General features: G+C 47.9%; 1 protein-coding gene across 5 annotated transcripts in view; it reads left to right on the top strand.

Annotated features, from left to right (window-relative positions):
* Window positions 1–23150, top strand: part of LOC109446977 (kinesin-like protein KIF28P) — a 49672-nt gene extending 26522 nt beyond the window's left edge. The window contains exons 8-22 of one of the 5 annotated variants that reach the window (XM_088799120.1): window positions 1561–1670; window positions 3570–3691; window positions 5104–5194; window positions 6177–6231; window positions 7729–7852; window positions 8815–8959; window positions 10753–10871; window positions 11478–11585; window positions 14459–14733; window positions 16195–16329; window positions 17027–17193; window positions 17433–17539; window positions 17800–17947; window positions 18215–18393; window positions 22351–23150. In XM_088799120.1, the coding sequence (XP_088655246.1) occupies window positions 1561–1670; window positions 3570–3691; window positions 5104–5194; window positions 6177–6231; window positions 7729–7852; window positions 8815–8959; window positions 10753–10871; window positions 11478–11585; window positions 14459–14733; window positions 16195–16329; window positions 17027–17193; window positions 17433–17539; window positions 17800–17947; window positions 18215–18393; window positions 22351–22503 (2038 nt within the window). In that variant the 3' untranslated portion in view covers window positions 22504–23150. Of the gene's footprint in view, window positions 1–1560; window positions 1671–3569; window positions 3692–5103; window positions 5195–6176; window positions 6232–7728; window positions 7853–8814; window positions 8960–10752; window positions 10872–11477; window positions 11586–14458; window positions 14734–16194; window positions 16330–17026; window positions 17948–18214; window positions 18394–22350 lie in introns of those variants that run through there. The other 4 variants (XM_074316897.2, XM_088799123.1, XM_088799122.1 and 1 more) reach the window with 4 other exon arrangements.
* Window positions 23151–24220: the final 1070 nt, after the last annotated feature.

The following is a 24220-nucleotide window of genomic DNA, read 5'->3' as shown; positions in this document are numbered from 1 at the left end:
TTGCTAATACTAGACGAGTGTGTAAGAGGCAAACTCCCAAGGTTGGCAACCAGCCACCAAGTCTGCAGCTTTCCCTGTATTGGTTCTCACGTTTCCAGGCCCCAAACACACACTGTAATCAGTATCCCTTCCCAGGGCGGGACTACCATTGCCAGGTCCCTTCCCAGCTGACTGACTGGCTTGGGAAACAAGCCCACACAGTCAGTCCTGGCAGGAGGCTGTGACTGAACCATGTTCCTACTTTCCAAGGCAGGCACCTGGATCCTGCTTCTCCTGACCCTTTTGAGAAAGGGGAGGGTGTGGGGGAGAGAGCCTCTAGCCCGAGGTTGAAACCACTTGCAGCCACCACTCTTCCTTCCCATTTGCACAGCGGACATTGACAATCCACCACTGGGAGTCTCAGGAATGCGTGCCACGCTGCTGGAGCTGGCCTGTGAAATAAGAAACCTATTTGTCTGCTCTAATGCCACTGTCAGGTCTCCAGGCTTGCACGTCAGACAGACTCTGGCGCCACCAGCTATGGGACCTGAACCTCCCGACCCATTTCCTCACACATTGAAGCGGGGAGAGACCACATGTGAACCATTGCTGGCAAACATCTAACTGTCGTGAGGTTGCTGCTCAAACATTATAGTTATTGTGCCTCCAAGTAATCGCCTCTCCTGGTTTTCCCTCTGGCCCTCTCTCCGGGAAGGAGCCCCTTGCATTTTAATGATAAATACTTGCATTCTCATTCTTTACTGTGCAGCTTCACTAGTGTTTTCCACTAATTCTTCCCGCATCTACACCACAAACTTCAAATTTTTAGCTCAAATTTTGTCTTTAGTAATACCTAGAAATTTCATTTTTTCTCTGCTTATCAGATGCAAATCTGTGGCTGGCAGTTTTTATGGGATTGTGTGATGTCAAGAGAAAATGGTACACAGGGGTCCTGAGCTCTGGTCCCGGATCTGTCACGAACTATGTAACTTGGGGCAAACCATGTAAACCCTCTGTTCCTCAGTGAAAGGAGTAAGGCTGCCAGATTTGCAAGTAAATATACAGGATCCCCAGTTAAACTTGAATTTCAGATAAGGAGCAAGGAATGTCTGAGGATAGGTATGGCCCATGCAATATTTGGGGGCATCCCCTATTTTCTCTGGCTACACTAGACAGGAGTAAGTGAACCTGATAACCTCTAATACCCCTCCTAACCTGGGGCACCAGGCAGAACAGTTGCTGACAGCTCCAGGGGTTGAGTTATTACAGTAGCAACAGTGTTTGAACAGATTTTTTCATTAGCTGAATCAGCCCAATTGGCTGAGTGTGTTGAGGGTCCTGGCTGAGCTGCTTGTGTTTATTTGAACCATGGAAGGCACTCAAGTCCCTTTTGGTCTTAATGGTTTACTGGAACCTGACAGGGTGGAATCTGGAATCACCTGGGGGGGGGGCGGTGAAAAGCCCCCACTTTGACCGTTTGTGATCAAAGCATGGCCAGCTTCTGGCCAGAGCTCTGGAGGAGCTGCCCCAGCTGCAAAGGGGTCCGCGGCCTGAGAGTGTGCTCCTCTTTGCACATGACAGGGCTAAAAAGATCCGGAACAAAGCCGTGGTCAACACCTCGACGCTGATGAGAGAGTCGAGGGCAGAGAACAGTAAACTGCTGCTCAGATGCGGAAACTCCAGAATTACAGGTAAACTGAGTCAGGAGTCAAGGCTGAGTCCAAGCCAGCAGCCAGAGAGCGGGGAGCGAGAAGATGGGCCAGCACAGGCTTAGCCTGGATAGTCTGAGCAGAGCCCAGGGCAGGCCTGGGGCACCTAGGGGCTCTTTGTCCAGGACATTTTGGCCCTGACCTCAGGGGAAAAAAAATCACTTCATTTTGAGATAAATATATTCACATGCAGTTGTAAGAAATGATGTCCCTGCCCTTTTAAAATGGTCACTGTAGTCTCATTTTATTGCTATTTTATTATTGATTTATTTTTGTCCTTAATCACTTTTAATACTTTAGTGTTTTTTTCTGATGTGTATTATCTCATGTTTTCAGTTTGCTTATACTGTTATTTCTTGATTTTTTCCCATTTTTAGATATTATCTAGTGAATTTCTACTATGAAAGACGATGTTTGCATTCTTATACTTGTACCCACCCTCAACCCTTCCTGCTATCCACACGCCTAACACAGATATATCACAATCTTGATGACATATTTTGTATGTTTTTATATTATAGATCAGGATTCAATGAGAAAACAAACCATTCTTGATATTTCAAAAGAGGATATTAGATGTTTACAAAACCATCGACAGGCCATGGGAGGACGGGTCAGGGAAAGTCATGTTACAGGGATTTGTGAAAAACCGCTACCATTAACAACTTTGGTTGCCTTAATGCCATTTTTATTTTGAGGCCACTATTTCTACTGGAATTACTGTTTCCTCACCAGAGTTTGATGGTGACCATTTGACGTTGATTCTGCTGATGGCCTCATACAGTTAAGTGATGTTTGAAGCTCAAGAAGCGTTAGTAGCAGCTCCTGTTGCTAAGACCACGCAGCCCTGGCTGCACATTAGCGCCATCTGCTGACCGGGCACCACTCAGACCCATGAATCAATCGCTGGGGGCAACAGTGGTTTGGAAAGTCCTCCAGGAGACCTCACTCTGCAATTAGTGAGAACCATGGCTTCCAGTTAAGGCCTCAGATTTCAGTTTGTCAGCATGAGGTAGATATAATCTTATGCCCATTAATAAGTTAGAATGAGATGGATTTTAAAAGGCAAAATATAAAACAAAGTAAAATTGGTAAAAATGTTCAGCATCAAAACAGCGATACCAGAAGGTCCAAAACCTCTCGTGTCCAGCGCTCAGGCTCCACAGCCAGCATCCTGCCCTTGTGTACCGTTCCCCTGCCCCAGAGGAGCTCCCTCGATCCATGGGGACCCTGGTAGTGTCAGCACCCCCGAGCCGAACGCTGTCCTGCACCCACACACACACAGGCTGCCTCCATGTCCAGCTCAGAGGGCATGTCGCCCCCCCCCCCCCCCGGCACACCTCTGGGTCCCCACGTCCTGACTCCCTAAGATTTCAGCTTCAAATAAGCACTGCCTACATTAGAGTCCGTGCCTAGCCTGGTCCAGGAGTGGCTCTGCCTGGTCACAGATCTCTGTACCATCAAAAACTGGACATGCTTGACCTAAGGGCAGCATCTAATTCCCATCGTTCACAAAAGCACAGACACAGAACACGAGAAAAACAATGCAGGAGAATTCTCCCTGAATCCCCGGCCTCAGAGGAATCCCCTGTAACCACCGTATAAAGCAAATCACTCTCACCTGCCCACAGGAGTAAAAACATTCAGCGTGGAGCTTCACGCCTCCTCCTGGGAGGACCTCCTCGCTCTAGTGTCCTAGTTACTAAAAGGAGAGCGTGTCTCCGTGGAGCTCACCGAGTGACTCCGTCCCACGTCAGTGCTGCTCAATCCTCCTCCCCTGCTCGGTGTCCCGTGTTTTCACCGGGAACGGAGTCAACCGCCCACCCGTAGCCTCGCCTCTGACACGGCCAACCTGTTGCTTAAACACCTCCCTCCTTCCAGAGCAGCCAGCCTATTCGCTGGCAGAACACGGGCTCGGGCCGCGTGCTCGTCAGCTGACCTGGGCGCACCTGCTCGCGCAGGCCCGGAAGGAATGGCGGCGGCTCTACGCGGCCGTTGCCCAGGTGAGCGGCGCCGCCTGCACGTGCGGAGGCCCCGGCGGGGGAGGGCGCGCACCACGGCCCCGGCGCCGCTCTCTGGGCTGCTGTCGGGCAGGTGGATGGACGGGCAGGTGGATGGACGATGGGGGTGAGGCTTTTGTCAGCAAATGTGTGCAATGTGACATAGGACACACGAATACTCTTGGCAGAGTTAGGGGAGAGAAGGGCACGGCAGGAAAGTGAAGGAAATGGAGAGGCCTTTGTGCACAGGGATAATGAGGCTGAGGATAAAGTTCAAGGCTGTTGATAGAGTTTGGGGAGAATATGAGGGGTCTGAGTTGTCTTGTGGGGACCGTATGTTGTGCCCCGGAACCATGGTGGCATTTACTACGGGTGCCAGATTATAAGTGGGCTGGGATGTGAATTTCATACATGGGTCGGGAGATTCCCTCTCTGCCTCCCATCAACACCACACCCCCACCATGACCTTACCCCCCAGAGCCACTCGGCTGGGGGCAAACCCCAAAATCACGAACACTTTGGGAGTGGTGGGAGGGGTCCAGTCTGGCTTCGAAAGGCTCGTGAACCCTAGAACAGATGTGAGCCTCAGGAGAGGGGTGGGGTGGGCCGTGCTGCATCGGGAGGCCAGGTCAAGTTAGGGTCCAAGGATTGTAGAGGTACTGGCGCAATGTGGGGGGCACGGAGTGCTATTAAAGTAACAGTCTGCCTACGGGGTAGCTGGGCTAAGTACGATTCCGAGTTCGGGTACACAAGAGTTGGTGTTCTGGGTGGACAGTAAAACGGGAAGGATTTTTATCTTCTTTATTCTTTACCAGAATGTCAAGATTTAAAAGCTTTCCTTGTGCTTGGATAGTTTATTCCAGTTCTGTTTGACATCTGTCCTCCGTGACTGCAATACCAATCGATGCTTAGGTTACTAGGAGAGGACAGTGACACCTGCATTTCCATCAACACTTTCTCATCAGGGGGCTGGCCAGCAGGATGGAGGAAATGGGAATCCCGTAGAAGTTACCTGGAAACCTGGGGAGGAATCACCCAGGGAGGGCAGCAGAGTGGGGACTCCTGCTGGGGACACCAGGGGCCTAAAGAAAACAGTGGGGTTAGCAGTCAACGTCAAGGGGCCAAGGTGAGGGGAGCTGGGAATGGGGACAGAGTTAGAAGCCAGCTATGCTTGGGAACAGCCCTGTCCCGGTGAACTCAGGCCACTGGCCACTGACCTGCCGAGGGTCTCACCTGCTGTCCTGTCAGCAAAGCCTGGAGCCCCACTCGGCTTTCCTCTCTGGGTTTGCTTTACCAGTTGATTTGGCAGGATGCCCACACAGTGGTTTTGATGAGAACCGATATGAAAAGAACACAGTTCTCCTGAGTGTGCTGGTCCTGTTTGGTGACAGGAACCCTCTCTGTTTCTCCTTCAGGAGCGACAAATGGTGAAGACCTTCCCTCACCTCCTCAACGTCAATGAGGACCCACAGCTCACTGGGGTCCTCAAGTACTTCATTCAGGCTGGTACTCACCTCTTTGATTTACTCTGCTCCTGCTCAAGCTTCTTGCCCCAGGAGCATGTTTTATTATCATCATTATTATTATTATAAAATATATGTAACATAAAATTCACCATCTTAACCATTTTTAAGTGTACAGGTCAGTGGCATTATGTGCATTCACCTTGTTGTGGAACCATCACCCCCATCCATCTCCAGAACTTTCTCATCTTCCCAAACTGAAAGTCCTGTATCCATTAAATAATAACAATCCATTTCCCCTCCTCCCAGCCCCTGGAAACCACCATTTCTCTTCCTGTCTTTATGATTTTGACTATTCCAGGTACCTCACATAAGTGGAGGCATACAGTATTTGCCTTTTGTGACTGGCATATTTTACTTAGCACATGTTCTCAAGGTTCTTCCATGTGGTGGCCTGTGTCAGAATTTCCTTCCTTTTTAAGGCTGAATCATATTCCCTCGTGTGTGTATACCATCATCCACTGGAAAATGGCACCAGTATTGTACTAACATCTAACCTTCCCTGCCCTAGCCCTGTGGGCACCCAGGACAGGAGAGGGCTCATGCAGGGTGGCACCGGGCACCGGGAGGAGGGGCCGGCCCTCAGGAGGTGCGGGGGTGGGGGTGCTCTGGGCACTGTCCTCCGGGTCAGTTACTGACAGAAACAGAGCTTCCCAGACCAGGACCTTCCTGTGGGCCGGCTTCAGTGAGCGCATCACCTAAGGCGCAGACTCCACAGCTTCCTCCAGAATTCCTACGGGGAAGGTGAAACTTTAAAAAGGTTAAGAATTCCACACAAAAAGGGTTGAAAGGTAAACAATAATCCATAAAGCAAAGTGGTATCCAAGTACATTTGATTTAAAATTCCCGTGGGAAAATCCCTTTATTTGATCCTATTGGAGAGAAAATGGCACTTCCCAAACATCAGACGCATTCAAGTCAAATCCTGAAAACTTTGGAAAATAAGTTATCCTAATTCTTTTCAGGTTCATGTGACGCTGGTCAATCTGCTTCAAATGCCATCACTCTTCAAGGTCTGGGGTAAGTTTACACGAACCATCTTTGTCCAGCGGTAGAGAACTGTGACCACTCAGTCCAGAGAGTCTCAAAATTCATCTCTCCCTCGTCAGGCCAGGCCACAAATGCTGGGCAGCCCAGAACAAGAAGCGACCCCCTCTAGTGCTCATAGAAGCAAGCTTTGGGAAGGCGTCCTTTCTCTGAAATGCCTCCTGCCCCGCTCACTTTATTTTCTTGGCTCTGATCTTGGGAGAAAAGGGAAAGTCAGTTGCTAGACTCTGTATAATTTTTCACAAATAGACAACAGTAGGTCTGGTCAGGAAATGAGGAAAGCTAAAAGGACAGGCCTACTACAGGTCTCTCAGGGTCACTGCCAAAAGCAAAAGCATCCTCAGATCTCCATGCTTGGAGCTCTCACCAACTGGACTAACGGAAAGTCCAGACTTTGAGGTGATCTTTTCCCCAGGGACTCCCTCAGGACCCTGTCGGAGCCCCTGGGGAGCTCTGTGGTGGGTTTTATAAGCTCAGAGCTGTCTCCCACTTTTGTGGCCTCTCTCCCTGGGGGGCCTCCCCTCTAGGGCTCCCTTCCAGGACCACTGTGTCCTGACTGCCTGCAGATTTTCAGCCAATAGGCTTGATCAGCTCTTACTGACCATTCCCCCACCCTCAGCCCTCCCCTCCCTCCAGAGCCAAAGAACATGGGCCCTGGGGGAGGTGGGGTCGGGTGGGGTACAGTGCTGACTGAGGGGCCAGTTGGCACCACCTCACCCTGCACAGCTGGCTCCCAGCCCCTTCTCCTGATTCTTCCTGAGGACTGCCCTCACCTCCCTTTTCAGACCACTTCCTGTGGGGACCCCTCGTCCAACACACAGGTCTGCAAGTAGCTAAACTCCTTTCCCACAGGATCCCCGGGACCCAAGCAAACAGGGATATGGATGAACAAGTGTCCCAGCATCCAGAACATTCCATGACAGCCAAGGAGTCCAGGGACATTCTAGAACAGTTAGGAAGCTGGTCATTCAGGGCACACAAATAATATCTAAAGGCACCAATCTGACACCTCTGATAGCCAGCCCCAAATCTTGTAACATGTAGTCTGGATTTGTATAAGACCCAGAAACAGATCTAAACTTCCCAGTAATAGGTAAGGCTCATTGTGAGTCACCTTCCCCAGCGTTTCTTCTGGAACATCTTGGATTTCTTTGTATTTCTGCCCCTCAATCTCACCGGCTGGGGAGTTTTTGTGGACTCTGGCTATGTATGACCCCCTGCCTCTGTCTCCTGTCTCCTTGCACCCATCAGCACCCAGCTGGTGTTGGTCCTATTAATAAAAGGATTGTTTTGCTATCTGCCAACCCCGTGTGCAAGGCCCCTCTGCACCCAGTTCCCGATCTCCTCCCACTGTGAACCCCACAAATGCTTCATGCCAGGGAACTTAAGTACAAAGGCGAAGGAACGACCTAAACTGGTCACTAAAATCATAATTCTCACTGTCACTTAGACAAGCTCTTTTCTTTCTAGAATTTCTGATAAACACGCTTCCTTCACTAATTTGGATGGTCAGGTGGCAGTCACGCCACACAGCAAGTGCAAGGTTGTGGTTAACGGCGTGCCCATCACCACCAAGACGAGGCTGCAGCATTTGGTAAACTTCTGTGCCAGGCCACAGATTTTCCTAAGTCCCAAGAGCGCGCCGGAGGGGGGGCTGGGCGCTAACCAGCTGCCTCCCTCTGCTGTGGGATCACGATGATGAGTGACAGCTGTGGAGCTGGGCGATGTGAGAGGAACTCCCGGGACCTTACCTACAAAACAGAGAAGGGTGAACTAGTTGATAACCCAGCGCTAACATTTTGTGACATCTTAGATTTTTTAGAAACCTGCCATCCTCTCCCCACCAGCCCACCCCAAGCGACCCGCACCACAGGGGCTGGGACCGGCCTCCCTGCAGCCCAGTCCGCTCTCCATGCATTTTCCACAGTGAGCCACAGAGAGCCTTTTAGACAGCAAATTGGATTAGGCCACCCCCTTCTGGAAGTCCTCCGGTGATCTCCCTTTTCGGAGACTCGTGTGAGCTGCCCCATCTCCCCACTGCATCCGGCCTCACTGAGCTGCATGCGCTTGCCCTGGTCACACTGACCTTTCGGGTGCTCCAAACAGCCCAGGCTCCATCCCTCCCTCGCTGCAACTTCCCACCCTTGAAGTCCCACCTTAAACTGTACACCTCGGAAGAGGACTTCTCTGATCCCCACGGTGAATCGGGCCTCCTTGCGCACTCTGTGGAGGCACCGCCCTTTTTCAAGGGCCTCTCACAGGATATTACATCCGTAGCCTATACAGTCCTGCAGCCGCTGGGCCTGTTTGGTCCCCACTGATTCCCAGAGCCTGAAGGAGAGTCGACGCTCCGTGTGGAGTCAAGGAAGAAATAAATGAAAGTGCGCACACAAAAGCAACATGCCACCCCTTACCTCCTCACTCATGGGCCTCTTCCCACCGCGGGCTGGGCGCGGGGCCTTGACCCTCCGGGAGTGAGCGGACCTCACCCCCTCTGGCCCCTGGAGGGTTGTGTGAGGTCAGCACCCTCCCTCTGAGCCCACGTCTCCTCCCTAGGACCGCATTATTTTGGGATCCAACAGCGCCTACCTCTACATCGGGTTTCCTTCAGAGCGAGGCAATGAGGACTTGGGCAGGTTTGACTATGACTTTTTCCAGCTGGAGAGAGCAGCTGCGGAGGGAGTGAGTGTGGACAAGCTCGGTGAGTGGCCCCGGCCCCGATTTCTGGCATTTTCCATGGGCTGATCTGAAAGCAACTGCTTTCACCGTGTGCTCTCCTGTTTTCCTTAAGAAAACATCTTTTACTGTGTCAAGGTACGATGTTTAGAAAGTTAAAATATGATTTATGTCTCAAAGATTTAATTCATTGAATTGTCTCCCACATCAGTGGAGTAGAGAAGAAAGAATGCTGAAAATGAAACTGCTGTTAGACAAAGCTAATTAATAGCCTTCAGGGTGATGACCTACTGCAGAAAAATCATTTTAATTTGCTAATCTGCTACAAATTAACATCTAATGGCTCAGAATCTGGTCCCTGGTCAATAGTAAGTACAGCAGCCCCCCCTTTATCCACATTCCAAGACCCCCAGTGGCTGCCTGAAACTTTTGATAGTACCCAACCCTAGATACACTATGTTTTTTCCTACACATACATACCTATGGTACAGTTTCATTGATAAATTAGGCATAGTAAGAGATTAACAAAAATAACTAATAAAATAGAATTATAACAATGTATTGTAATAAAAGTTATGTGAATATGGTCTCACTCTTAAAATATTGTACTCACCCTTTTCTTGGTGATGATGTGAGATGACAGAATGTCTACGTGATGAGATGTGGTAAAGTGAGTCATGTAGGCATTGTGACGTAGCTACTGTCAGGTGACTTGAGCACAAACACTGTGATACTATGACAGTCGATCTGATCACCAAAATGGCTACTAAGTGACTAAGGGGCAGGTAGTGCATACAGTGTCCTGTGCCAGCTGTGCTTTTTCTCAAGGACACGACCTCTGCCTGAACTTGCCTTACAACCCCCTGGGTGGAGAGCAGTGCAATGCTCCCACATATGTCATAAACAGTTCCTCCCTTTCCCTACACCAGAGGTTTTGTTCTCACAGTTTTAGCAAAATAAATTGATTTGAACTTCACCTCCCTAAGAACAGAGAGAGAGAGAGAGAGAGAAATTCACCTCCGTACTGTCCTCTAATACTCTTGACCAAAAACAAGTAAAGTTGCACAGTGTTGAGCCTGGATCCTCCATCTACTCATTTACTGATTCCCAGGGCTGACTGCACACCTGCCTCCCAGCCCACAGCTGGCGGCACATGGAGGCTGAACAAGCCCCAGACTCTGGGCTGAAGGTGCTCAGTGCCTAGTGGAGACTGGGTCCTGAACACGGCAGCTGGTGGGCAGCCCTGGGGAGTGAGACCTCAGGGCCAAGGGCATGGTGTGAACCCACAGGCAGGGAATCCCTCAAGAGCCGAGAGTCCCAGAAAAAGGCAGCACCAAGCTAGGTCTGGCAGGGCATCTGCTTCTCCCATAATCTCCACGATCACCTCCGCCAAGCCTCCCCACATCCAGTAGAAGTGAGAACAGGTTGTTTGCGGGGCCAGCCGCAGCTTCAGGATGTGTCCCCAGACCTTCCTTCCAGGCAACCTCCCCCACCCTGCTCCCTGGACAGTCTGGAGCCACCTTGGCTCAAGGACCCTGAGACGGAGAATGGCAACCAGGGTTCAGAGAGCCTCCTGTCACGAGGCTGCCAACATGCATGGGCTGAGATGAGCAACTATTTGAGTAAAAGCCAGGCAGCTTATTTACGTTTCTTTCTTTTTTTAAATTACATGCTTGTCATTTTAAAATGTAGACATTTGATGAACAACTGAATGAGTGACTATATGAATGAATCAATGGATATATCAATTTCTTCAAGGCTGAAAAGTATCCCGGAACAAAATGGCCACCTTTCACTTCCATGCTGACTTTTTCCTAGGTGCTGGAAACAGCGGAGATGGGAAAGCAGACCCCAGTGTCCTGGCTGTGTTCCAGGACTACATCAAACTGATGCCACTGGTGGCAGAAGCAAATCAAATGAGTGAAGAGCTGAAGAAGGTAAGAGCTAGAAAATGGTCTAATGTCAGGTCTGGAAAGGACCTTGAAGAACAGGGTCAACCCCACTCACTCCCACTGCCCCAAGCTGGCTTCATGGTACAGATGGAGGCACAGAGGCCTGGAAAGGGGAGGTGCTTTGCCTGAGACCCCCCAGTGAGCCCGTGACAGAATCTAGGCCAACATGCAGGCCTTCCCAGGGTGCCATTCCTGCTGCTTCTGGCCCACAACAGCCACCAGTACCACAGACCAACACCCCACCCCAGACTGTCCCCCCAGGGGGACCTCTCTGGGTGCAGGCACCTCAATGGCTTCTATACCCCAGAGAAGACCTGGGTTGGGGTTAGTTCCCTGGTGACACAGGACCCCCATCACCAGGAAACTCATAAGAGACTTCATCACTTTGGTAAGGCCTGCAAGTGTGAGTTCCAGGATATTGGTGAGGAATTCTAGTGCTTCATCATTTCTCTTGGTGGGAATTCCAAGGAACAAGAGTTGCCCCACCCTCTTTTAGAAAGCCTGAGCGTGGAGAGAATGAAAAAGAAATGGCAAAGATAGTATTGGCTGATAAATGTAGGATTATTTCATGAGAAGTGTTTCTCTTACCAGGAGCTTAAAATGGAATTGAAAGTGAAGAATTTAGCATCGTCAGACTCCAGGGGCTATGACCTCCAAAAAGAGGTCATGGTGAAGGTGACCAACCAAAGGACTCACGAGGTGAGGCGGCTTTTGGGGGCGGGCGTGAGCCTCCACAGGGGTTTCTGAGGAGCGTTCCTGGGGACAAGGTTAGTTTTACCAGCTACAGCCTGTGCAGACCCAGCGAAGGGGTGAGATGTGTTCCAAGGATGAGCTGGCGTTTGGGGGACAGACTTGGGAAAGGAGGACCCTCCTCCATGTTTCCCCTCCTGGGTCCCTCTGTCACACGGCACCACGTCTGGGGATCTAACCAGCAGCATCGAGCATTGTCTGCTATTGTTAACAAGACTCAAAGGCTTTAGTACGAGAAGAGAGCCTGAATGTGTGCGTGCACACGCAACAGAGAAATCTGCCTTCTGAAGCAATCAGCAAGTCCACACTTCCATTAAGAATCAGAAAAGGCCGTCACACAACTCTGCTGGCTGGTCCTTTCCCATGTTTCCTATTACCCACAGTCAGGAAGGTCCTTTTTAGGAACTTAAGACCCGTTTTCCTCTCCCTCTGCCTATCTTTTGCTGTCCCTTACATCCCGTATGTCTGAATACTCACTGCTTAGCCCATCTTCAGAGGATGTGCCCCCAATCCCCAGGTGACCTTTGGGCGTTGCCCCCTCCCAAAGTCTCAGTGCACACGCCCCTCCTTAACGGCAGGTCTTGTAGCAAAGGTGCCACTGGAGAGGGCTGGCCATGGCTGGGACTCCCCGGTCACTGGATGATGTGCTGTACTGAGCAACTCACTGAGGTTTCTCTGGGTTCAACTTTTCTGCTCATTGCCCTAAAGTTGCTAAAATTTTCTGGGTCAAGATCAATTTTTAAAAAGCTTTTAAAACATAGGAATTTGGGGGACACAGACATTCAGCCTATAGCAGCATGCTTGATGCTGGCTCACCTCACACTCCCAGTGTAGTTTTCAGGGGTCTCAGTGTGATGTAGGAAGGTCTCCTGTAAGACCCCCGCCCTGGGGAGTCAGCCTTGACTTCTATGCCATGTCCCCTGAGGTCTTCAGAGCTGAACCGTCAGTGTATGTGGTTTTTGTGCTTTTTCTGGCAAATGCCATCAGGGCAAAGAAGCTTTGGTGATCCAATATTCCACGTCTCTCTGGAGCCAGGTGTTCCCCCAGAATTTGGTTTGGCGGTTTCCTACTGTCTTGTCAGATCTTGTTTTAAGGAGATTTTTCATTTTTAAAAACTTTTCTCCGTGTTATTATTTTTTACTGTTTCTTTCCTATTACAGTTTAAGGTGATTTGAAAAACATTTTATTCAGCCCTTTATATTGTTAGCAGGAGGGTTACCTGAAGAACACAGGCTGCCATTCCCAGAAATAGAATGCAAGACAGTGTTTTCACATTTTAGTGTTAAGCGTGTCAAGTGGCAAAGCTGAGGGCTGGGGAGGGTTTCTCAACAGGAAATGCCGCCAGCTTGCAGTTGCTTTTCGGCAGTACCTGTGGTCTTGGGCGAAAAGCACTTCTAGCCGGGGAGTCCCTGTGCCAGGCCTGCAGGCCCGCAGATACTCCAGCCTGTCCCCGAGCCTCGCTTGCTTACCGTTATCTTAGTTCCCAGCCTACAGGTCTTAACACACCTCAGACTAGAACCCCTGTTGTAGTCTGCCCCCCATAGCATGTGCCACAGCCTGATTCTCATTTAGTCTTTTTTTGAAATATGCTCCATGTCTTTTCTCATTTAGTCTTTCCAATGCCTCTGCGAGAGGGAGACTATGTTCTTCTTCACTTTGAGGCAAACAGAGAAAGATGAAGTTTTTTACCATGCTTTCCCGAAAATAAGACCTACCCGGAAATAAGCCCTAGTGTGATTTTTCAGGATGACATCCCCTGAACATAAGCCCTAATGCGTCTTTTGGAGCAAAAATGAATGTAAAACCCGGTCTTATTTTCAAGGAAACATGGTAGCATCTGGAGGAGGTCCTTTTTATGAAGATGCATAGTACTTGAAAGAATGACTTATCTGTTCGTTTTTTGGATTATTTCCCCGGTTGCTCAGAGAAGGGGTTGCTGGTTGTACCTGGTAACCACTTCTGACATGACATTTATGGTCAACAAATCTTCTATTGAAGTAGAACCCCTTTTACTGTGGCTTATGGTCTCGTCCTCTCAGTAGCCAGTGTTGGTAATAGTGTCCCTCACCTAGTGAAGGGACAGTGGCAGGTTCTTGTCTCGGACTTTCTGCTCAGTGGGTGTGAGTACACACTCATTACTCACAGTTCATAGGTTAGAGGTGCAACATGGATCTCACTGGGCTAAAAGCAAGGGGTTGGCCGGGTGGTTTTGCTTTCTGGAGGCTCGAGGGAGAATCTGTTTCCTTGCCTTTCCCAGCTTCTAGAGGCCGCCTGCACTGCTCAGCTCACGGCCACCTTCCTCCATCTTCAATCAGCCACCTAGCTCTCTCGGACCCTGCTTCTGTCACCTTTCTCGGAGCCTCTTTTCTCCTTCCCTCTTCCCCATTTAAGGCCCATGTGATTACACTGGACCCATCTGGAGAATCCAAGCTCATCTGTCAAGGCAGCTGATAAGCAACCTCAAGTCCCCTTTACCAAGTAACATATTCACGGGTTCTGGAGACTGGGACATGGACGTCTTTGAGGACCATTATTCTGTGTACCACAAGCCCTAAACCTTCATTTGTCCTGGGAGTGTTCTAACTCCTCCATCATTCCCTCTGAGTCATCTCCGGGGCTCCAGCATTTCAAGCAGGGGGTCGGGGATGGATTACGGTGCTCTCGAAGGACCTCACCACAGCTAAGTTTGAGGAGAGTGTTCTGTGGTCATGGGTACCCAAAACCCAGCCCCTTGGAGGGAGCAGGCTGGGAAAAATCATAGAAATGAATGGTTGGGGCGGCCGATGAAATAAAATATCGGCGACCGACCTTTGTGTTTCCAGGTGTGGATGTGGTCAAAAGCCAAGTTTATCAATAGGAAATTCCTCATGGAGGAACTTTACCAGCGCTTCCTAGATGGAGAGGACAGGCACGTGGCTCAGGAAGATGACCCCTTCTGGGATCCCGCTGAGGCCGTCCACCTGGGCTCTGCTCACATCTGGCTGCAGTCGCTTGCTTACTGCATGGAGTTGGAGGAACAGGTGGAGTTTCTGAACTGCGATGGGCTGGAGGAGGCACTGCTGCACGTGCACATGACACCCTGCTCCCCGGCAGGACAGTGGGTATCTCCTTGCCCCCCTTGCCTAGTTCTGGGTCTGTCACACACAGAAAACAGAGCTGGCCTGAGTCCTCCCAGAAGGGGAGGTCAAGTTGGTACCCTGAAGAAGTCACTCATGAGACAAATGAATGAGCTCATTCGTTCATGATTTGGCCTCATCAAATCTGATTTTTACCATGGCAACCAAATTAGCTGACCTGAATATTTAAAATCCAGTCCCAGCAGCATCCAAGCAGCTCAGCACTGCCCTGGGGAACCAGAGGCATGAGGAGGGCATCCTGAAAGAGGCAGGAGTAGGAACCTTGGACAAGAAGCAAAGACCTAGGTAGATAACAGGCCCTGAGCAGAGTAGCCAAGTGTGCCGTAGGACCTTCCGCCCACAGCCCTCCCTGGCACCCATGGGGTCTGGCAACCACGACAGGCGGTCTGCTCGTTCCCACGCTGAGGAGAGCGCTCACCCCTTCATCCCTGGCACAGGCTCGGATCATTTCTTTGTTTCTTTTCTCAAGGTAGGGACTGAGGTGTCTTTGTTTCCTTCTGTGGCCTCATTCTATGCTGTTATCTAACCTTTCTGTGGGTACAGGTTTTGTTTTAACTCTACTCCATTACATTTACCCTCCATTCAGCATATCTAACCTGTTTTCTCTTTAGGCTGTAAGCAGTTTTTATAAAAGCTAAAGTCTTCTTAGCAATTCTAAGCAGAGGCTGACGGGGGTGGGGGTCTAGTCTGGGTGCCAGGCTCCTCATACATCTAATGAAATCTTACTTTGTGAAGAGGAAATGGGCTCGAGAGGGGAGCAAGAGAACTGCCAGGTCCTGTGGCTGAGAGACCACGGTGACCACTGACTCACTGTCTTTACTGGGACTCGAAGCAACTTTCCGGTCATTTGGATTCCTCAAGCCTCTGGGCTGCCTGATGGTTTTCTTTCCCATTGCAAACTGATACGGTGACATTTGAGATTACAGGTGTCAGTCTTTGTGAGCTTGGTTGTGAGAGAGAGGTCCCCTGTTGGGAAGCTGTCTGAATTGGTTTCTGAGCTTGTGGGCTTGGAGTCGACTCTGGACTGTGAAGAGTTCCCCAAGGAAAACGATACCTTGAGAGGCTGTATCTGGGCCCCGTTGGCCTCCCCTGGGGAGCAGCCCCTCTGTCCCACGGGGAACCTACCTAGATCTTCACTCTGAGTGCAGCTCCCACATCTGGGCACATACCGCATGAAGCTGCTATAGTCCTGTCTCCTCCTCGAGAAGGTCCATATCCTACCATCAAGTACCGGCGTAGAGTGGGCTCCTGTTAAGTGTCTCTGGAATGAACGAGTTCTACAGCTGGTAATTTTACCTGTTCTTCCTTCAGTGAACTTGGCCATCTCTTAAGGAGCCTATATAATTCCCTTTGACATCATAATCCTGAATTGCTTGGGTCCCGGCTACGCTGTGACCAATGTTCACCTCTTCTGTTTCTAGAGCATGTGGTGAGGAACACGTGGTTACTGACCCCTGGGAGCTGCTCGGCAAGAGGATGGATTTCCAGATTCACATTGTGCGGTGCCTCGGCGCCCAGTGGCTAAAGGAAGACGCAGAGCGGGGCATCCAGATGGGGTACCAGCCTGCCCCGCAGAGCTGCACGGCACAAACCGCCCACCTTGTGGGCCCTGTGAGAGGGAGTCTTTCCTCAAGTTTATTGTGAAATTTTCTTAAGTTTCTCTGCTTGCTCAACCCCAAAATGACTACTTCCCCCTTCTGCTTAATAGAAAGAGAAGCCACATGTCCCTCCAGGTCGTTGACTGTGATCAATGTGTACTGATCCTTCTAAGTGACTGAAGCAGGAATTTTAATTATCAGAAAGAATATCCAGGAACACTATATTATCTGAGTAGCATGGTTGTTTTGTTTTTTACTTGGAAACAAAAGTACTGTATTACAGTATGTCAGAAGCACCAGGTATGCTTAAATTAATTAGGCTAAAAGGATATTATTAAAAGATAAAGCAATAAAAAAAGGGAGACTGATGGACAAAAACCCAACAACCTCAAATGGAAAATGAATTTCAATTTTAGATTAGCTAAGTAGAATCAAAATCCTTTTCCGTTTTCTTGTTAGACATGTAATATTATCCCTGTAGTGATGATATTCATGTTGAATAGCTGAGACATTGGAGGCGGCAATCACAAGAATCAATTATAGGTCATCTTTTATCAACTCCTCAATGCAAGCTGTAATTCTTTGGCTCATCTGATCCTTTTCTTTACAAATGTGCCCCTTCTGGTTTTATACTATGTTTATGTTCTTTCCTCAGGTACAGAATTTACGATCTTCCACACACTTTATATACCAAGCCTGTATGGAAAGTCATGAATCCCCAAATCGAAGAGTCTGTTCAATTTACAGCCCTAAATGCGTCTCAGGACTTTCTGAATTATTTACAGACAAACGCTCTCATTGTTGACTTATGGGGTCTTCAAGGTACCATGTTAACTTCCTCTTCTGCACGGCACATCCTTCATTCAGGGTCATGTCAGTGTACCAGGGCTGCAGAGGAGAGCGAGGGAGATGGGCAGGGTCTTGCCTCAACAGCCAAGAGCCATCGTCCCCTGGGTCCCTGGGGTCTAGTCCACAGGGGATTATGTGGTTTAACATCTCACACAACTCCGGGGCTGGAAAACTGAGGCGCTTCTTTCCTGGATGGTGTCTCCCCACTACAGAAGGCTGTACCGCCCTGAGCTGCTCTCAGCCGGGCCTCATGGTCACAGGTGAAGGCCACATCCTGGTGGACACCAAGAAAACTGCCACTGTGATGGATATGGGCCAGGTGTGTATGTGTATGTGACACTGACATGGATGTCACGAATGACTAGGACATCTCAGACGACAACTACTTGGGGAGCATCACTCAATGTTCCCTTCCCGTAACAAACATGTTCTTGATTTACTCCTGTGTACCTTGAGGGGTTTAAATCCTGCTCACCACACCCCCCACCCCACTCCATCGAGCTGTCACGTGGTAGTAAAAATTGCCAGCTTCAAAGGACATGCAAATATCCAAAGGCTAAAGTGACATGTGTTTTGTAGACGACACCAACACAGACATCAGAGCTTTACCTGAAGCTGCTCAAGTTAGAGCGGGAGACGGAGCTGCTCAGAAACATTAACCGAGCCCTCAGAGAGGAAAATGTGTTGCTCAGAGAATCACTTGAGAAAACTGGTCCTAGTCAACAAGGTGAGAGGCCGCTCAAGAGTTGCTTATTTAGCTTCTCTCTAAATGCCTAGATTTGGGGTGTGTATTTGTCTAAGAAATGAGCTTTTTAATGAGTTAATCCATTATCTTGTTTCATAAAAAAACAAAAAAAACAACAACAAAAAGCAGTCCAAATCAGTGCCTGAAAAATGCTGATGTACTAGAATGCCACCCAGGTAAAGAAACATCTAAGTACCTGGATAAACAAATACATGAGTAAATAAATGTCATCTTTTCTTTCTCCCTCAGCACACATGCCTCCTGATACCCTGAAGATAAGTGGGATGAGCACAGACAGAGAGATGAATCAGATATGCCCTCAGCGAGCCAGCTATGACGGAGAATTTGCCAAAGCTCTGAAAGTGTTCTACCAAAGCATGAACGTGGCCAGAGGGCAGTTCCTCAAACTGAGACACCATAAGCCTCCTGTAAGTAAGCAGAGGCCGGGGAAGAAAAGGAATCTCTTTGCATGACATCTACGTATTTGACAGAACTGCGTTTCCTGAGCTTGGGGATGGGTGTGTGTTTAAGCAGAATAGCAAGAGGAAGCCGGAAACAAATAGAATGAGGGTACTGTACCACCCATCTTTGCTCCTGCTTCTTTGATTTCGTGTACGTGGCTGGTTCCAGGCAGCCATGGCTACTGCAGGATTGATGTTCATTCCCTTCATGAAATACAGAATATCCCAGAGAAGCAAGTTTGGTTCATCGTTATAAAACCAAATAAATCACAAATAAACCAAATAATTAATCACATTAAGATGTTATAGGAGAAAAATCATGATTACTTCAATAGACGCAGAAAAAACACGTGATAAAATCCAGCCTCCTGCCACAAAAAAACTCTAAGCAAACCAGGAATAAAATGGACATTCCTTAATAGGATAAAACCAATCTTAAATGAACACACTTAGCAGGCATCACACTTAATGGTGAATCCTTGAAAGCCTTCCTTTTCACATCAAGAAGTCAGGGACACCAGCTATCATCACTTCTGTTGAATGCTGTCCTTGAGGTTCTAGCCAGTGCAGCAAGGCAAGAAATACAAGATAGGAAGATTGGAAAAGGCAAAAAAGACAGCAGCAGTAATCGCATATATTTGTATAATTCTCTCTAAGAGCTTTACAGCCACTGACTCAATTCTCACAACCACACTGAGATAGGTAGGTACTGTTATTAGCCGTATTTTCCAGTCAATGGGTCCATGGTACAGCAGCTTAAGCAACCTGTGTAGCGATATCCAACCAGAAGTAGCAGGGCCAACCTCCAAACTCAGACAGGGTTGCTCTACAGTCTATACTCTTTTCTACTACACTGGGCTGCCTCTGTTATTATCCCCAGATGACATATTTATGTGAATAGAAAATCCAGAAGAAATTACAAGTAAATAGAATTACAAAGTTGCTGGATACAAAATCAATGTGTAAAAAATTAACTGCAGTTGAAAATAACAGCACCAAGTAGAAAACATGTTAATAAAAGCAAGCATTTATAATTGCCTCAAATCTATGAAGTACAGTAAGTCCTCACTTAATGTTGTCACTAGGTTCTGTGACTTGAAGCGAAACAACGTATATAACAAAACCAATTTTACCCGAGGCTGATTGATATAAACAAGAGTTAAGTTTCTACAGCAGCTCATCAATGTTATAATGAAGTGACAGTAAATGAAAATGACATTTTTTGAGGACCTGCTGTACTGAGGCCTATAACTAACATAAAACTATGTATTTCTATGGAGAAAAAATTTAAACTTGTTTGAGAGATGTTAAAGATCTAAATAAATGGAGAAACATGCCATGTCTCCATAGTTTGGAAGGCTTGCTATTGTAAGTCTGTCAAGTCTCCCCAAGATTCAACATAATCCCGATCAAATGTAATGGAACTTGACAAGATGATTCCGTAATTTCGATGGAATTGCAAAAAGCAAAGACAAGACAAGCCAATACCAAGACTCAAAAACAAGGTCGGAAGACTTGGCTGAATTGATATCAAGGCTTATTTTAATGCTATTATAGACAGTAAGGTGTTGGCCCAAATATAGATAAGAACAGAAGGCCGAGAAACAGATTCACTCAGGAACAGAGATTTGATATATGACAGAGGTGGAACTGCAGATGAGTGTGGCAAGAATGGATTTTTCAATAATTGGTACCAGGAGAATTAAGAATACAATATGAGGAAAAATGAAATAGGAATCTTATCTAAAACTATTCCCAGAAATCAATTTTAGCAAGAATTAAAGACTTAAATGTGAAAGGTAAAAACCCTAATGGTGTTAGAAGTTACTTTAGGAGACTGTCCTCATGACCTCACAGTGGAAAAAGATTTCATAAACATGACACAAGAAATACCTAACTTTAAAGAAAAGATTGATAAATTCACCTACATTAAAATTGTCAGCTTTGGTTCAGATACCAAAATGAAGTCAAAATGGATGGGGATAGTCAGTTATCTACAACACATTTAACATATAATGAACTAATATCCAAAATAAAGAACTACACACCAAAAAAAAAAAAAAAAAGATACTCCTCACCCCACCCCCCCACCCCACCCCCCGCCACTAAAATGGTCAAAAGACTTGAACAGGAACTTCACAAAAGGGGAAATCAAAAAGGTCAATAAATATATGAAAAAGTGCTTAACCATTAATAGTTTGGGAAACACTCATTGAAACCACAATGAAATAATATTATAAACCCACCATACTGGCAAAAATTAAAAAGTCTGAAAATGTCATGTTTGGGTGGAGATGAAAAGAAACTCTCACGCACTGTGGAAAGGAGTATAAATTGGTACAACCATGTAAAAAATGGTTTGCCGTTTACCTAACATGAGTTGAGGACGCGTCAGGCCTGGAAGGTGCAATTCATTCTTCACTAGAGTGAACTAGTTCTGCAGAGGATTTAGCCATAACGCCCTGACACACAGGTTCTCAAAGTGTGGTTCCCCTACTAGCTGCTTATAAATGCAAATTCCGGGGCTCATCCCAGCCCTCCAGAGGATTCTACTCCAAACTGAAGCTTGCAAACCACCTCACTAAGGCACCCAATGTATACGTAATGCATTCATTTCTTCCTTATGTATCTAGAATGGTGCTAGTTATTCACCATTTTTGAGAGAGTTGAGAAGACGGTCACTCAAATCATTTTCTGTCCTGAGGTTCAGATGAGGGAGCAGCTGAAAAACTGCAAAAGCCTTTGCCTATCTCTGTGCACCAGTTGTTCTTACCACCACCTTCCATAATAGCCCCAACCTGGACACATCCTAATGTCCATCCACAGAAGCCAGGTCAATTGCGGCGCCTGCTATGCTGTGAAACTCAGCACTGCTGTGCGGACTACAGCCACAGGCAACGGGGAATCTCACCACCAATACTGCTGACTGAAACCTGCCAATCACAAAGATGCCAGCCAGTATGATGCCACAAACAGTCAAAAGATAGGCAAAACATACTGTTTCAGGCTGCATTCTAGGTGGCAAGAAAATGATTGTCCCACAAGTCAGGCTAGTGGTTGCTTCCGGGGGAAGGGGAGAGGGGGAGGCAGTGAGTGGAGGAGCTCAAGGGCAGAGTTCTTTCTTGACCAGGTGTGTTCACTCTAACACACGGATGTCGCTTGGCATACGTTTCGGGTACTCTTCTGTATGCATGTCTCACAATAGAAAAGAAAGAAAACCTGGTTTGATAAGACCCTCTACACAAAGTTAAAAATAAGCCATAGCCTGGGAAAATCTATTTGTATTATTTATCATCAAAAATTAGTATCCAGAATCTATAAACAACCACTTTTAAAATAAGAAAAAGACATGTTGGAAAATGCTTTGGAAAAAATGGCCAAAGTTCCTGAGCAGGCATTTCATTCACCAATAATCAGGGAAAAAGAAACCCAAACAAGACCCCATGACCCACGATCTGCCCTCTGCCTGTTCCCACGTCGGTGAACACTTGTCACCATCTCCTCCACCCTTGGTCCCAGGCACTCTGGCCCCCAGGTGTCCCTGCAATCCCTTCTCAGGGAGCTTCCGTGAGGCAGGAGGTGCATCAGCCACGCCTACTAATGGGGGAGCCCCCACCCCACACGGTCCTCTGCAAACCCCAGGACTTCTGCAGGATTACAGGAACATAACCATTTCAAGCAGAAATGTTTGGATTATTCCCAGTCTTCCCCACTGGCAGCAACTCAAGGGCTGGCCATGTACACAGCCCTCCTGAAACCAAACACGCTCCCAGGTGACTTACTCCTTTGCTGGCAGCTTTCAAATGCAGCCTTCTAGCCCAAAGGAAAAACTTACTGGGCACCCACCTCAGGCACACACAGTGTTTTTACTCTAACAATGTGAGTCTACTACTACTGTGTTTTTTTCTTTCATTTATTTTTTAGGAAGACGATCGCATGCTTCGACCGTTTGTACACCAACAGTCACAAATGTTAAGGGACTTTGGAGACCTACTGGAATCCAGCTTGTGGAAACTGAAAAATGATGTAGCTCTTATAGTGAAGAAGAAGAGAGAATGTTTATTGCATAGCGAATAATGAGGGTATACAACTGAAAACACTGAGCTTGGAGCCATGACGATTACCTGGGCCGCTAATGAGAGTAACGAATTTGGCTGTCAGAACTGAGCTGTGGACTCAGCCCATTTCTCAATTACTCAGTCTATTTCCTCTACCATTTTTAAGCAAATGTAAAAATGAATCCATATCCAGGATGAAGGTGACGTGGGAGGTATGTGAGGTGAACGGCTAGCACTCTGAGCTCTGGGTTCAGACTGCCTGGGGTTAAACCCTGATTAAATCCATCACTTCTGAACTGTGCAGTTTGAAACAAATGACTTTCCCTCTCTAAGCTTCTCTTTCCTTGTCTGTTATCTGGGAATGGGAACAGTACTTACTGCAGATGGATAAGGAATATAAAGTAATATAAAGCCCTCAGAACAGTGCTTGGCACACAGAAGCATTTGCCATTAATATTTGCATGGTAAACTGCTTGAAATACAGCTCTCTCAATAACTTGTTTGCTGTCAGACCTAGAGACAGTGGTTGTTTCATGCCCTCATTTTGTATCCTTGCTGGGTACAAATTTGATCTTCTTCCTTCACTGATTTCCCGTCTTCGTAGGTTTATGTGAGATGTGTTCAGTTCGCTAGGCAGCGTTACCACCTGTGCTGTGGGACCTGTTGGGTGCAGGGTCTGGCGTGGCAGAGGTTCAGATGGGGGTGAGGTCTGCTCGGAGTGAGTCGTCTCCAAGTGAGCTTGATTCCACACAGAGCTGACTGATGGGACTTAGTTATGGACTGACAGGCGCTTAGTGCTCTGGGAGAGGCTGTCAAATGAACCTTTTGTGGCCGAACCCCGACTCCTAATGACCGCACAGCAGCCATCACAGGGAGATGCAGAGTGCTTCCTGTGTGCCAGGCTCTGATCTAAGTGCTAACTATGTGACAGCTCATTTAAGTCTCACCATGATTCTAAGCCTGGCACTATTACTCCCCCCATTTTGAGGCTTTAAAGGTTAAATGAACGAGGTTTGTCCAGGCCACTGAGAGTAAGTAGTGGGCTGAGTCTAGACCCTGCATCCTAACCACATGGCCTGCTGCCTTGAAATGCAGGACTGTCCCAGGGACTGGTTACACTGATTTGCAAAAGAAACCAGTAAAGAGGAAATAGAGGTGACAACCCCAATCCTTATTCCCTAAAAGATAGTTAGGGAAATCAAATGGGATGACACTGAAACTCTCCTGGCAGGAGAGCTCTCAAGCGCTCCAAAAAGGAGTCTCCCTGGAAGGCAGGGAGATCTGGGCTGCTGACTTCTGCTTCATACCAGGGGCCCAGGGCTTCTGGGAAAGGCTAGGGTTTTCCTGCAGCTTAACTCCTGACTGAATATACACACGAGGCAAAAACTAACATGTACCCTTGGAGCCCAAGTACGGAGCTCCTAGTGGTGATGGCAGGGCCAGGGGTGAGCAAAGCGTCACGGAATCGTGTGGCCAAACAGCAGTGAGGCTATGAGAAGGAAGCAGGAAGACCTTCTCTTCTCCCTCTTGGATGGAGCCTCAAAGTTCTTGGACTATTTGCAGAAAGTATACTGCTGGCTTCAAGTGAGTAATACACTTTCTGCAAATGAGAGCAGGTGAAACCTTGAGGGGGGCAGTTAAAAAGGAAATTAGGATCAGCTACACTTGTATCTCAAGCTGAAGTACAGGGTCACACAGGTCGTTGTACATCTGTGTCAACGCAAAGAAGGCTTGCG

Source organism: Rhinolophus sinicus, chromosome 6 (genome assembly GCF_057876585.1).
Source record: "Rhinolophus sinicus isolate RSI-liver-muscle chromosome 6, RSI-T2T, whole genome shotgun sequence".
In the NCBI taxonomy this organism is placed as follows: domain Eukaryota; kingdom Metazoa; phylum Chordata; class Mammalia; order Chiroptera; family Rhinolophidae; genus Rhinolophus; species Rhinolophus sinicus.
The sequence above is the reverse complement of the archived record's forward strand: the minus strand, read 5'-3'. Positions and strand labels throughout refer to the sequence as shown.